This window comes from Pygoscelis adeliae, unplaced genomic scaffold, assembly GCF_000699105.1.
Source record: "Pygoscelis adeliae isolate BGI_AS28 unplaced genomic scaffold, ASM69910v1 Scaffold79, whole genome shotgun sequence".
NCBI classification, from domain to species: Eukaryota; Metazoa; Chordata; class Aves; order Sphenisciformes; family Spheniscidae; genus Pygoscelis; species Pygoscelis adeliae.
The window spans coordinates 5,061,146-5,075,081 of record NW_008825532.1 but is presented as its reverse complement, the minus strand read 5'-3'; the positions used below and the strand labels follow the sequence as shown (position 1 = coordinate 5,075,081).

General features: G+C 38.5%; 1 protein-coding gene across 3 annotated transcripts in view; it reads left to right on the top strand.

The window, feature by feature from the left end:
- Window positions 1-2,979: 2,979 nt before the first annotated feature.
- The window catches only part of MAP7D3 (MAP7 domain containing 3), a 33,850-nt gene continuing 22,893 nt past the window's right edge, over window positions 2,980-13,936 (top strand). For 2 of the 3 annotated variants that reach the window (XM_009331712.1, XM_009331714.1), the window contains exons 1-5: window positions 2,980-3,076; window positions 3,912-3,992; window positions 5,425-5,588; window positions 8,474-8,588; window positions 9,521-9,553. In XM_009331712.1, the coding sequence (XP_009329987.1) occupies window positions 8,492-8,588; window positions 9,521-9,553 (130 nt within the window). In that variant the 5' untranslated portion in view covers window positions 2,980-3,076; window positions 3,912-3,992; window positions 5,425-5,588; window positions 8,474-8,491. The remainder of the gene's footprint in view (window positions 3,077-3,911; window positions 3,993-5,424; window positions 5,589-8,473; window positions 8,589-9,520; window positions 9,554-13,936) is intronic. The other variant, XM_009331711.1, reaches the window with a different exon arrangement.

Here is a 13,936-nt window from a genome sequence, read left to right as displayed (position 1 = left end):
TTCAGTGAAGCTTCGCTCCATAGCAGACTGCTACATTCATTATGGAAAACTAGGGGAAAAAATTATAGGCATCTGTGCCAAAGAATATTTAAATGTATTAAAAACTAAGGTTTCTTTTATCATATTAAAGCAAAATACAGTCTGTGTTTTTTTAAAGGTTATAGAGAACAACAGTATGCAATTCATTTTCTCTTACTGTAGTAGAATGTGGATTTTGAAAATCACAGTTTCATATTGTAAATTTACCATAAAATTGACAAGGGCTGTAAAACCTGTCTGTTGACCTGAGACTTGGTGAAATTGAGCTGACGCATCTTGGGGATGCATCTAATGTGATGGCTGTTCCCCTTTTAATAATCTTTTGTTCAAATCCCCAGTTCACGTTCAATTCTAACTTTCTGTTAGTTAAATGGATTGCTTCTGTGTGACACGAAGGTGCGCTCCTAGTGCCTTTAAATCTGCTACTTTCAAATTTGTAAGCATGTTACTTCTATGCAAATAATGAAGCATTGAAGCCGTGAACGTAAATATTTTAACAGACATACAAAAAAAAACCTGACACACAAAATCTTTGGCTAAGTATTTCTAGACTTTTTTCACCTCTGTGTCCTTTGCAAGCTGTACTGTTTCTGTAACCCACTTTCCTGTTCTATAGAACCTCAAGTAATTTTTTGCAACCTTAATTAATTAAGATGAACTAATTGCTTTGCAGCAGATATGACACAGTTTTTTAAACGAGTGCCTTCTAATCATGAAGATTATTCAAGTGTGTGTTTATTTTTTTTAAATGAATAAATAAATACATAATCCCCTACATCCATTATGACTGGTTTGTTCAGCAAGATTTCTAATAATAAAATACTTCTGCAAGTAAAACAAGATGAATATTGTACCTGTTTAAATTGCAGCTTGCTTCTTACTGTAACTTTGTTAGAGAAATTTTGATGTTTAAACTTTGAGAGTTGAGGCAAAATTCCAGTGTTGGTCTTAACTAAACCTGGTGTAGGTGTAGGGTGAATTTATTCTGTTGGGCTCATTTCCCAGCTGGGCTGGGCTGAATTGGCTCAGTCTGCCTGTACACCTCCTGTCTCTCCTCCCTTGCTGAGGGAGACTGAAGATGCAACTGGGTTTCTGTATTTGCCTTAAGCTTCTTCAAATACCATTTAAAGTTACATTCTTTCAGCCTTTGTGATCTAGAAAGGTGTCACTGGATATAAATGCCCTGGCTGTATATTTTTCCTCTCGGAAAAACCTGCAGCAGGCTGGTTTTCCTCAGACCGTTTTCACATCTAATTGTGTTGAGAATATATAATTTTGTTGTTCTCCACTTGGTGAATTTTTGGGCTAGATTCCCAGCCACGTGACGTGCAACAGTACAAAATCAGCTTTTTGACTGACTTTTGGTCTACATAGTGAAATTACAGTGAGCCCTTTTTTAGCTGTTCTCTTTGCCAGTTGGTAATCCTACCGTGTCGCAGTATATCTGGTCTCTGACTTGTTTGAAAAGAGCCTCAGAGATGTATGGGATGGAACTGAGGAAGACTTTTGTTTGGTGCTGCGATGAAAAATTAATACAAGACATGGCAACAGCTGCGAGTGACAACTTAGAGTTGCTGAATAAGTATTGTAATCGGCATTTATCACCGACATCACATGGGATTAAACACTTTGAGGTGATTGTTCTTGGGCACAGCCATAGGGAGGGTTATTACCATGACACAACTAGTTGTCATGGCAATGCATGGAGAAGAGGGAGACTCTTCCTTCCTCCTTTGCATTCTGCACTACTCTATTAAAGAGAAGCCTGAGATCATTGGCAAAGCTGTCGTCTTCTTTTTTTAAATTCTACTATTCGTCCTTAACGTTATGGTTGAAATCACGGCACGTTGTGCGTTACTTTTGTGGATTGCCTTTTCTGTTTGAAACAGGCGTTGACTTCTGCTTTCTCATGTTTGGTTGATTGCGTGGTGTGCTCTCTTGCTTCCCCCGAAGTTGGGCTTTTCTGTAAGAACCAAGTTGATCTCCCCGTATCTGTCAGCCAAGGTGAGAACAAGGTGTCACTGCTGTAAGGACACTCCTGTTCAAAGCTGTGCAGGAAAGTGGGGTAATGCTGTCTTACAGGTTGCTCTGCCTGCTTTCCCTGTAACGCTTCACCTTCACACCCTAAAAGGTGATTAGTTAAAGTGAAAGTTGATACCAAAATAAAGAAAATCTGTGGAAAGTGATACAGTAAATTGGTCTCCCTGACTTAATGGGTTTCGTTATTTAGTGAAATTAATATTGCTAGCATTTCATTTCTCTATAATTAACTGGGAGTTGTAGCCCTGCAGTTCACTGTACTCTCCTTGGTGAAACTCGAATAAGGTGAATGGGTCTCTGCACAAATGCTCAAATTACCGTTTTGGAGTCTAATTTATAATGAAAATTTATTTTTGAAGACCCAGTTTTAGAAGTACGTTGTAAGCATCCCTTAATGGTTTACTTTATGCAGCTAATCCACTTTCATGTCATGAAATAATGAAAAGTCTTCATAAACCTTTCCCTGCTTGGGTCTCGTCAGAATATGATTCTGCCAGTGCTAATTGACTTACATACATGTGTTCAGCCCACAAATACACGTGCAGTAGCAAAGAGTTTTTATTATTAAGTATAAGTCAGACTCATAACTTCGCTAAATATTGGTTTTCTTCTTAGAAAAGTTATTAAATAAGTTTGATTTTTTTTTTAAACTCTATAGTCCTTTGCTACATATTTTAAAACATAAGGTTTTGTAACTGTTGTTTTTACAAAGAAAAGCTGTGCCAGGTCTGAAGTCTCATTCGACAAGTTTTTTCTTCTTGAGCAGTCCCAAGTTAGTTATTTAATAAAAGGATCTGCAACCTCAAATAGGATTTTATGTATTTATTTTAGATTTTTATTTCATGAGGTTTTGGTTGTAGAGCTTTTCTTAATATGGAATGATTCTTTCTCACAGTTGCTGCAGCCCAAGCCATAGCAGAAGAAAGAAGAAGCCAAAGTGGTGTTAGCCCTATTGCAGTCCAGACCTCAATAAATATAAAGACAGCAACTAAACCAGGTATAATTATTGGTCATTGTTCTTAATGAAGTACTGGGTTCATAAGGGAGAGTTAGTAGGCAATGAATAAAACATCTTTTTAAAAGAAGTTTGATGCTCTTTCTTTAGGAGGCATCAGAGCATAAAGCACCTGGTAGATGGTTCATAGATTCATTGAAGGTCTGGTTTTGATGACAGACTTTTGCTCTTGACTCTCTCAGAGTTCAGTTGGCGAAGTTGCCTATCTTTTCAGTGGGGCATAACAACAAAGGTAAATGATTTTTTGTGCTCTGGTCAGGTTACCAGTTCACTTCTTGCTGAAATTCAAGTTTTTATACCTGCAGAGACTTAAAGCAGTCTTGGTTCTACTTAGCCTGCAAACTAGCTATCCTACAGCGCTTTGAATTTGTCATGATGGGTGAACTATCTGTTCTCAGATTGAGTTTTCCTAGATTCTTGTAATTCTTGATCATAGGAATTAATATGTACAAGAATGAGGATCAAGAGCTGAATTTGGAATAAGGGTATGTTCTCACACATCTGACTTCTGCTCAGGCTTTCTTTTGACTGTGCGCATTGGGCCTTTTAATCTCGTGTCTGCTTTCTGCTGCACCTATTAAAAATAGTGGATTGGTTGTTGTGAGGGAAGGAAAGGGGAAAAAGGAGGGTATTCAGCTTCCTAGGAATTTCTCAGATGACATCTTTAATCTCTATACAGAGTGTGCAGTGCTTTGGTGGTATGTGTATCTCAGGAAGTTCCATTTCCTTTTGATAGTAAAGACTTTCAACTTTTTTATTTAAATTTGACTGTTCAGAGTAACTAACAATTATGTGTCTTCAATTTTTCTTTTGACAGTGATAGATGGTTCCACTTTGAGAACAGAAGAAAGACAAAGACTGGCCAGGGAGCGTAGAGAAGAGCGGGAAAAGCAACATGGTATTTTCATGTTTCATTTAAAACACAATTTCCTAAAATATTTGTGATAAAGGAATAGCTTACTTTTACTTCTTGTTCAGTCACTTTTTTCAGCTTGCTGGGGACAAGAGACAAGGTCTGCTCTTGGTCTTGCATCAGTGACCATCTGTGAACTTGAATGGAGAAGTATTAGATTTGAGAGGAAAACATTCCAGAGATTTTTAGCTTCTTGAAGCTGTATGTCACTTCTGACCTTCCATTTCTTAGTGACCACCAAGCAACTTTAGCCAATTTCTTATTGAAAGCCTTAACAAAAACACTTCTGAAATGGTAACTATTAGCTTAGAACTGCTTCCCGTAGCCCTGAAGACTGAGGTTTGGGGAACACTGATTCAGAGAAAACCAAAAAAAGATTTAGCCAGTTGAATGGCTTGATTGCCTTGAACACTGCTTCCCTTGTTTCCTATCACACTGAAATGACTCCTGGATTGAAGTGTCAGCAGTATACGCTTTATCTTAGCAAAGAATCTGAGACCTAGAGAAAAGCATAAAACTCTTGTCCAGCTTTATGCTGTTTGTGACATGAATCAGTGCATGTATGTGCAGCAAGAGATGAAAGAGTCACAGTATGCCCTGCAGTCCTGTTCTTGGTCTCCCAGCTTGTGAGGAGTGGTGTCTCTCTGGCCTGTATGTTTGTTTCTTAACGTAAAAGCAAAACCACACAGGAATGGGAATGATTGTGTTATCCTAACATGGAGAGAGAATAGGACTAGGACACATTTAAATTCAAAAGTATTTTGGGGGCCTTATGTAGATACTGCCTGTGCATTGTTGGTATAATTATCTGGTCTCTCTGTTCATTTCATCTGTCTAGCCACAGAAAATACTTCCACCGTGTATTCAACCACTAGCTTTTTGTCACAGGACTTGAAGCTTCCTGTTAAACTGCGCACAGCTGTTCCTACGTGGAGGCCGCGGAGAATAGTGACATAACTATTTTGAACTCGGATGCAATAACTGTGGAGTTTTCCCATATTGTCACTCAGTGTTTTAAATCTTTTCATTATATCTTGTTCTAAAAAAATGAAAATTGCAACATAGAAAATTCTGCCCTTTGATACTCAACTTACTACTACTTACTTTTAAAGACTTCACTATTATGATGGCAAGAAAAGTATATGCTTAATATAGGCTATATGCATATCCTGACATTCCGGTCTAGACAGTAAAGTCTAATAGCAGGGAAGGTTCTAGTTCCTGCCCAACATGGGGACAGGATTAAAGACACCTTTGTTGCCATGTACAGTGTCATCCAGCACTGCAAGCTAATGTTGCTGTATGTTTTAGCTTTAAGTGGTGATAATGTTGCTTGGTAGTCTCTTGCCTCTACGTTGCGTTGTAATATCAATGAATAGTTAAGTTCTGATTTTAATTTTTCCTTAAAAATTTACAGCTGCCAAAGAGACACAAATCCTTGAAAAGGAGAGAAAAGCAAAACTCCAGTATGAAAAACAGTTAGAAGAAAGGCAGAGAAAGCTAAAAGAACAGAAGCAGAAAGAGGAACAACGGAGGGCAGCAGTAGAAGAAAAGAGAAAACAAAAAATAGAAGAGGAAAAGGTACTACACATCAAAGTTCTATAGTTTTAAAGAAACTCCTACACTGTCTTCCAACATTACCGTGCTCTGAAGTGGTGTGAAATAGAAAGTTACGGAAATGGTGAATGTATTAGAACATAAAAATATTTTCCACATCTGTATAATGGGCTATATAGACACGTGTCCTCCTTCCCCATCCCAGGCCTAGCTGTAACTATCCCCAAGGCGCTCAGGACTTTAGGAGCTGTGGTTGCTGCTTGGCCACTGTTTTTTTTTTTCACATGAGCAAAAACCCCACCCCATATTCCTAGATTTCTAGATTCCTTTCAGTGCACTTTGTAGATCCTGTTTGTAAATTAGCATGGGTGACAGGTCTTAGACTTCCCTTAATTCTGTGTCTTGCTTCCTGGGAGCCCCACTGTGGCCTAAGAGGCTCACATTCTTTCAGTTCTTCTACATTACAATTTGTTACTATATGTTGTGCCGATGATGATGTTACCTGTGTAGTTACCATTTGCTGCTTTGAACTGTGTATTGACTGTTCTTACTTGACTCTTTGCCTTTGCTTTGACTGCACATGGACCAGTGGAGCACTATCTGAGTTGCAGAGTTCGTTGCAAGATTGATGGCAGCTGAAAGTAGAAATATATATATGAAGTTATGCCATCCCCTTTGAAGAGTAGGTCTGCTAGTGCATATTAAATGTGATGCAAGTTCTGAAAGGGTTCATTTCCAGGGTGTCAGCAGTAAAAGCACGACACACACGTGCTTTCATAAGCTAGTTGTAAGAACTTGCTGTGGGTCATTGATGAAGAGCATGTAAGCCTGGCTGGCTGTTCCTCTGGAGTCCAGCCATTGTTACATTGTTCTAGCAATACATCGTTTTTACCCTTTTTGGCTGGCAGTATTCTACAGTGGTGTTTGGTTATCTGTAATCAGCTTCTGGGTGTGTTCAGATTGATACTCCATTTGAACTTCATGGAATAGTTTGCATTGCTGAAGAAAAGCAGAAATGTTTGGGTGGGCCTTGGCTGCAGTCCAGTGCAGTATCATCTCTTTAAGCAACTACTTGAAGCAAAAAGCATCCCTTATGCTGCAAGAGGTGTTGCCCCTAAGCCTCTAGGACATTTACTCATGTAATTTTGAGGATGGTGGATATGTTTTAAGTGGCCACTGGGGTGAATAATCAAGGAAGACAAGGACTTGCCGATGAGTGTTTGATTGGTGTTAACCTTGTCTTTTACTTGGTCCCTGGAGGAAGATGACCTTGTACATAGAGTTATACATGAAGAATCCGGCAGGTGGGAAAATAGTGTGCACTTGACCTGTAAGCCTTGCTTTCAACCAGAAAGTGAAAACAGATCTTGACTTTTGTACTCTGACATTAGAAAATAATCACTTTTAAAGATGCTAAGCTATCTTAGGGCAATATTTGCCAGCAAGATATCATCTACTCTTGTAAATTTAGTAGATAGAAGTGCATCAAAAAATACATAGTCTCCAACATTCTTGTTTGGTACTTCAGCCAAGTCTCCTTTAGTTAATCACCTTCCTTAGATAAAGTAGAAGCAGCAGCACGATAGCAAATACTGTGGAAGAATAAGTGGTTCTCTGCCTAAGAGAGTCTTGAAGACAGCTAGCCATGGCTAGGGTTGAGATACCTGTCTTCTCACAGTTACTCAATTATTCTGTACAGCTGTGCAACTTATTATGTTGATGTCTTGAGCTGATAACTGATTTTCTGTTGTTTGTAAAGTGAAGCCTATGGCTTTAACTATGACTTTACAGAATTACCACACCGCAGATACCTCCAGGGAAATATCATCTACAGATTACATAATGTCTGGGTACTTCGGCACCTTAGGTAAACTCTAGTTCAGGTTTCTTCAACAGAGGGCAAGCTAAACTTTATATTTCAAACAAAAACTTTTAATTTTACCTTTTGTTAGTGAACAGAATCTTTCCTCCCTTCCTTCCAAGTTTACTTTGTCTGTTATGCATTGCAACTTTTTTAGTTTGTGTTGTGAAATGGTGTTGAAAGAAGGTGAAAGTCTTGTGTCCTCAAGAGGGAGAAATGTTTGGATAATGAGTCCCTTTGGCATCTTACTGCAATGTATCAGCGGTAAATACTGCTTCAAAAGATCACTTGGGATATGACTATTCCAGAAGAGAAATCTGTTGTTGACACTTGTATGGAAATCTGGCTGATTATGGCAAAGAAAGAGTCTAGCATGGTTACTGTTCATCTTTATGCACAAGAGCTAAAGTTCCCACATTAGCAGTTACTAGTCCTGGAGGCAGAAGAGAAAGCTTCTTTCAGTCCTTTGTCCTGTCAGCAGTGGTTGCTGCGGTCTGGAGTTGATTGGTCTTTTTTGTAGTTTTGCCTTCATGTCTTGCTATTTCTGGCTTCATTGTATCTCTATTAATGCCAGTATCTGTTAAGACTTGGGTCAGTGTTCGTGTAGTTCTCTGAAAATACAAATAACCTTATACTTGGTATTTTATAATGGAGAATTTTTAGCACCTTTTAGAAATAACTTCAGAATATGACTAGTTTAAAGGGTAAGCAATTATTTTTGCTCAGTTTGGGGTTCATGTCTATTCAGAAAATAAGTGGTGCTGTTTACTGAATAGGAAATCTGTTTGGTGGCTATTTTAAGTAAAGAGTAGAATAGATTATCTGTGCTTTAGTTCAACCTAATCATGTTTGCAGTGTTTTAGAAACCATTAATTGCCCTTAACATTCTTGGCATGATAGTTTTTGTAACAAAAGCTTGTTATCAAGCAGCATAGGTAAAACAGATTTTAAATCATACTCGGGGTGGGGGGGGAAGTCTGTGTTTTGTCTTCTGGCATAGCTGTGCTTTATAGTTATATAGCTTCATAGAGGTGTTGTTTGATGATAGGAGCGATATGAAGCAGTTATGCATCGTACCTTGGAACGGAATCAGCGACTGGAAACACGACAGAAGAGATGGTCATGGGGAGGGTCTGTAACTCCAGATTCAGAGAGCAAAACTGGTAAGTAGCACCTTTTCTAGCATGGCTAAAATCACAGAATATTATGTATGAACACCGGCAGGTGCAGCAGTATTCATAGGGACCTAGGCCCTCTTTCCTATCTTGGATCTTACAGCAGGATCCATGGGTAGCTCTTGGGGAAAAGATTCATATCCGTACTTGCCCTGAAATGCTGCTGAGACTTAGAGCTATTTTTGACTTTGGGAAGAGCTATAGAGAAGCCACACGGGAAATACAACACCTGGCAGCATTGCATTGCCAGCCCCCAACCATCAGATAAGGGGAATTGTAATGTATAATGCTAAAATAATTCTGAGTCCTTCAAATGTAATGGTGTGCTAAGACTGATGATAAACAGAACAAAAACCCCAGTTGTACTGTAATATTACATCTAAAATGTTTTAAACACACCCGTAGAGTTACAGAATGCTAACTGATTATTTGAACGACCAGTAATGGGTGAGGAGATGCAGTGGGCAGTGTCCAAGCTTCTTGGAGAATAGGTTCTATTCTAGATTAGGCGATGCATTTTAATGCTCTTTAATTTGACCTCAGATTGTTTCCTGTTTCACACAATTAACTGTTTCTGCTTGCAAACATTCTGAAATCAGACCAGCAAATCAGGATTGCAGTAGAAGGGATCTTTTCATGCGCTACCTAACTAGAAGACCCCGCCCATAAGTAACATAAGTTATTGTCCAGGAATAAAATAAAATAAAAAATGCTTCAATTCAGCCTATCTTCTGAGTTGGTGGAATTGTACTGTCTTCTGTCACCTTGAGTGTTGACTTTTAAGGGTTTATTTATAACATGTTTGAAAGTGCTTTGATATAAATTATCATTATGATATCCAGCTTCCCCATTTTTTGGTGAGCTTGCATTGTTTGCTATTTGACCTTGTGACTTAGCTTACAAACCTTCTTCTTCTACAGAACAACAGACCACAGATGAAGGTGGAACTGGTGGTATTGATTTCTAAAATGTTCTTTTTCTGTTGTTTCTCACTCACTACTAACCTTTTAAACTTGAGTTCTTGTTTCTCCGAAACTAAGGAAAACCATCTTCTTATAGATCTTTTCCTGGATCTTGGCCAGCTGTGCAACAAGTGTGATCCCTAAGTAGAAAGCAACTCTCTATGTTTTTAACTATCCCTCCCAGCTAATTAAACTAAAGCTTAAGTCATGGGATCCTGAGGCAATTTTTAGGGAAAGGATATGTGCGTTTGGGTTTTTTAAGATGACTGGACACGGCATGGGGGAGGAGAAGAGAAATTCTTAGTGGTATGTATTTGAATATAAATTAGTTCAGTAGTCTGAGGTTTTTTTCTTTTTTTAAGGGCAATTTCAAACCCTTTCATTGTTTCCTAATTTGCAAAAAGTACATGGTAGGGCTTGGTTTGTTTTCTTTTTGCTTTGTTTTACCAGCAATTGAAGTAACGTTTGCAAAATCAAATGATACTTTGCTGAAACTTTGTGAAAGGGTATGGGTCCTTCGTGCAGTTTGATACTCTTTCCATGAGGGGTTTTGCAAAATCAGATCTGTCCAATTATCCAAACATACTTCTATGTATTAAATGTGTTTTCATTGGATTTCTGGCACTTTGCAGTGCACAGACTGAGCCATTCATAGAAATGCTTTGGATCACTGATATATTTGTCAAGGCTATATGTTTAATAAGCAAAATTATTTCTTGTAGCTAGTTTAAGATGATAGCTCTCAGCTGAGGCCCAGCTAAATCTGAATTCTGAAAATCTGTGCATGCTCACAGCATTACTAATTCAATACAGCTGTCTCGTAATGCTGACAATATGAGACTTGAAAATGCAATGAAAGTCTGACTGATTACGATTTAACTACTGTGGCTTATTCTGGCAACACAGCAGAAGCATGTGTGTTTTATTTGACTTCTCTCTTCCCTTTCTCTGCACAGCATGAATCCCTAATTTTCTCCAAAATTAGCCAGTTTGACTGGATTGGTTTACCTGTTTAACATGTGTTTCTTGGATACATATATAAATCCAATTACTGTATTCCACATTACCTAATGTCATTTAACCTTGAAACTAGGAAATCACACTTGCCTTAAATGTTTAGGATAGCACTATTTTTTTTTCCTCCTCTGTTCCATTCTACCTTACCTAATTTTAAAGCTAAACTTTATAACAAACGTAAAATAATGTCCTTTGCTCTCTCCTCATTTATGCAAGGAAATGAGTCTTGTCTGTCCTTTTGATCATGGAGGAAGACTTGAACCACACTGCTGCTGAAGCACATTAAAAATAAAGTGTCTTTCAACAAACGTGCTCCTGATGTAAAAATAGGCACTTAAGCTGTACTTTATGCATCATAAAGTAACAACAGGAGGAACAGATAAGTTCAGCTACTGTCGATCAATTTGAATAACTTGGCACCAATTTTGAAAAAAAAGACTGTGGAGATAAACAGATAATGCAGTGTTTGACCAAGACACTTGTGCTTCCATGCTGTTTTAAATTTGTGTTCATCTTTACATTGAGGTTTCAACCTTCCTGTCTTACCTGGGCTGGATAATATGGAATTGTGATTGGATTAATGCTTCTCGTATTTATTTCCATTTCAGGATCGTCCTTAGCTTTTTAACTTTCTGGAAGTTCCTCGCTTAATTGTTGTTTAAAATCTACACAAACCATGTAGGATGCCTAAGTCTAGCCGGCTCTCTAAAAAAATCCTTATTTGGTCCCTTTCGCCTTATATTTGCATAATTGCTGGAAAGACAATTACTTTTGGATTTCTGAAAAATGACACCATATGAGCTCTCCTACATTATGTCATCGTGGCCGATTAGTGCACCTTCTCTAACAGCACATCTAGAGCAAGTTTCAGTACAATATTATTTTTCCACCATCAGTTTCTGTGGCAGATTTGGGACTAAAGGCTCCGTTTCTTAAAATGAAAACCATGGGGGGAAACAGATTTCAAATATTCTTTACATTATTTTAGGACTAAAGGCTTTCTTGTGTGTTGTATTGCTGTGCAAAAAAATATAAAGTCGGACACGTTCTTCCATGAACTGCCGTGTCAACAGTAATATTTAGGAACGTTGACTGGTAAAACAGCATTTGTGGGCGATAGAGGTAGTGTGGTCTGGAAAGTAAACCCTGTGTAATTGAACATTTCACCAACCATCAGCCATTCTGCATTATGTACAGAATGTGATTCATTGAGACTGCACCAAGTACCCCACTGATGGCCTGAAATTTAAAAATTGATGAAAGCCCGAGAGTCAAATGTTACATTAATGACATAGCTGTCGGTGCTAAGATGAAACGTGGGGTGTGGGTCTTCCAAGAGAAATGGCAAGGCTGTGTAATAAAGCATCCTTAATGACAGAGTCCTTGTAAATGAGGGAGGTTTAGTGATGACTGCTGAGCAAAACTAGGCGTTCAGGTGCATCTGTGCTGGAGACATGTGCTATTAGAATAGAAATTGGGCTGCCAGAGTCTATCCTTTCTAAATAAAGAGCTTCCTTGTCCTAGTAGAAATTTGGAAGGAACTAAGAGACAGATAATCTTATTTTATTTAGCCTAATTTTATCCAGCCTCAGATAGGCAGTGCTCCAGCACCCTCTCTCAGTGAAACTCAGAAGCTGTGTTGAGAGCTGCTCTCTCTAGTAACGATTTTCTTAAGATGCTGTGTTTCCCAGCTCCTTACCTAATTGCAAGCCTTGCTGCATGGCAGTCGTACGCTTTATTTGGCTTTGCTGCTACAGTTTGTTTTCCCCCTTCCATTAAACACAATACAGACGTTTGGTATTGCGTGGGACTATGCTATATGCTTCTTCCATTTAAAATTCCTTGATGTAAGTAATTTAACTTTTCCCCCCAAAATACGGAAGAGTAATTTACCTATGTAACCAGACTACCTTACTCGAGAATATCCTGTCTGTCTTCTAAATCTTTTTTCCTAGTGAATTATCCAAAGCTTTCAGAAGCTATCTTGTGGTTGAGGAAGGGAAAAGTTGAGGCCATCTGATCATGTATTTGCAAATGTATTGATCAAAAAAACATTGACTTCTTAAGATCTTAAAATTTTCTGGAAAAAGAAAACTCAAATATCTGTATGAATACTCTTTACCAATTAGATTTTTTCAGTCAAGGCATCAGTTGGGATATTAACTCATGCCATCACCACTGCTCTCTGTTTCCCTGTAAAATAGAACCTCATACTTGTTTTTTGTTTGAACGGTCATATATAGACTGTCATTTTTTCTTTTGAATCTTCTAGTAGAAGTTTCATCCCTTGTGTCTTTACTAAACGGCACAGCCCATCTCCAGAACTTGTAAATTTGCTGGAAAAGAATTACTTTGCTCAGTGTAGTTTTCCTCAAGGCAAGATTTAATTTTCTGCCCTCTGGGTCTTAGTAGGTGGTGGACCAAATCTCAGATTTCATGCAAGTGCTAATTTGAACGAAGAGAAATTTGTATGAAGCATCTCCACGATGTGTAGAGGCCTTTGACTCGCACGCTTGAGCTCTGGCAGGAGCCAGGCTTTCTTTTTAAGAGCAGACGCTAGAGGGTAGTCTTTTCCTTTGAAAACACCCAAATACATGAATTATGAGTTTCCTGATTTTCGTATATAAAACCTCTCAAGGCTGTTTTAGTTATCCCAGTACTCTGGCTTCATTCACAAAATGCCATTTTTTCTGTTATGTTGGGAAAGTATCTGCTAAGCTCAGATCTTCATTTCTTAACTGTATTCAATTGATCCCCCTTTCTCCCTCTTACCCTGTGAGGACTTTGTTCTTGTTCACTGTGACAAGAGCTTGCCGCTTTGTAGCTTCCACTCCAAAATCTGGTTTTCACTTGAGGAGGTTTTGCAGGAGGCCCCTGGCTCAAGAAGCCTGGGATGGGTACGTGTGTCAAAAGTACGATGCAGAGGCAGGGCTGTCCATAGGAATCCTTATGTCCTGGCTCTTGCTATAAGGAGCTGCTGTAGCGTGCGGGCCAAAGGGAAAAAGATGCTGCCTCTGTGGTGAGCTGCTTTTTCCTTTGATGCTTATGCACTAATGAGTTCACGTTAATCATCTTTGCTGTCCGATATGCCAGCAAAATCGATTACTTGTGTTTGATGTATAGAATTTCTTGTGTTTATTATGCTAGTCCGCATTACTTTGTGTGCGTTACTGTTTTCTGCTTATTGAGTTTCCACAGCAACAGGTACCTGCTTTTCCAAGGCTTTCACACTCTGGAGTAGTGTTCATCCTGAAAGTACATTATTTGAAATTAAGAAGTGGGTATTTATGTGGCTTTGTAGTAAACTTGAAATTTTTCCATGTGAGATGTGATTTTTATGTGTGTGTATACACATAC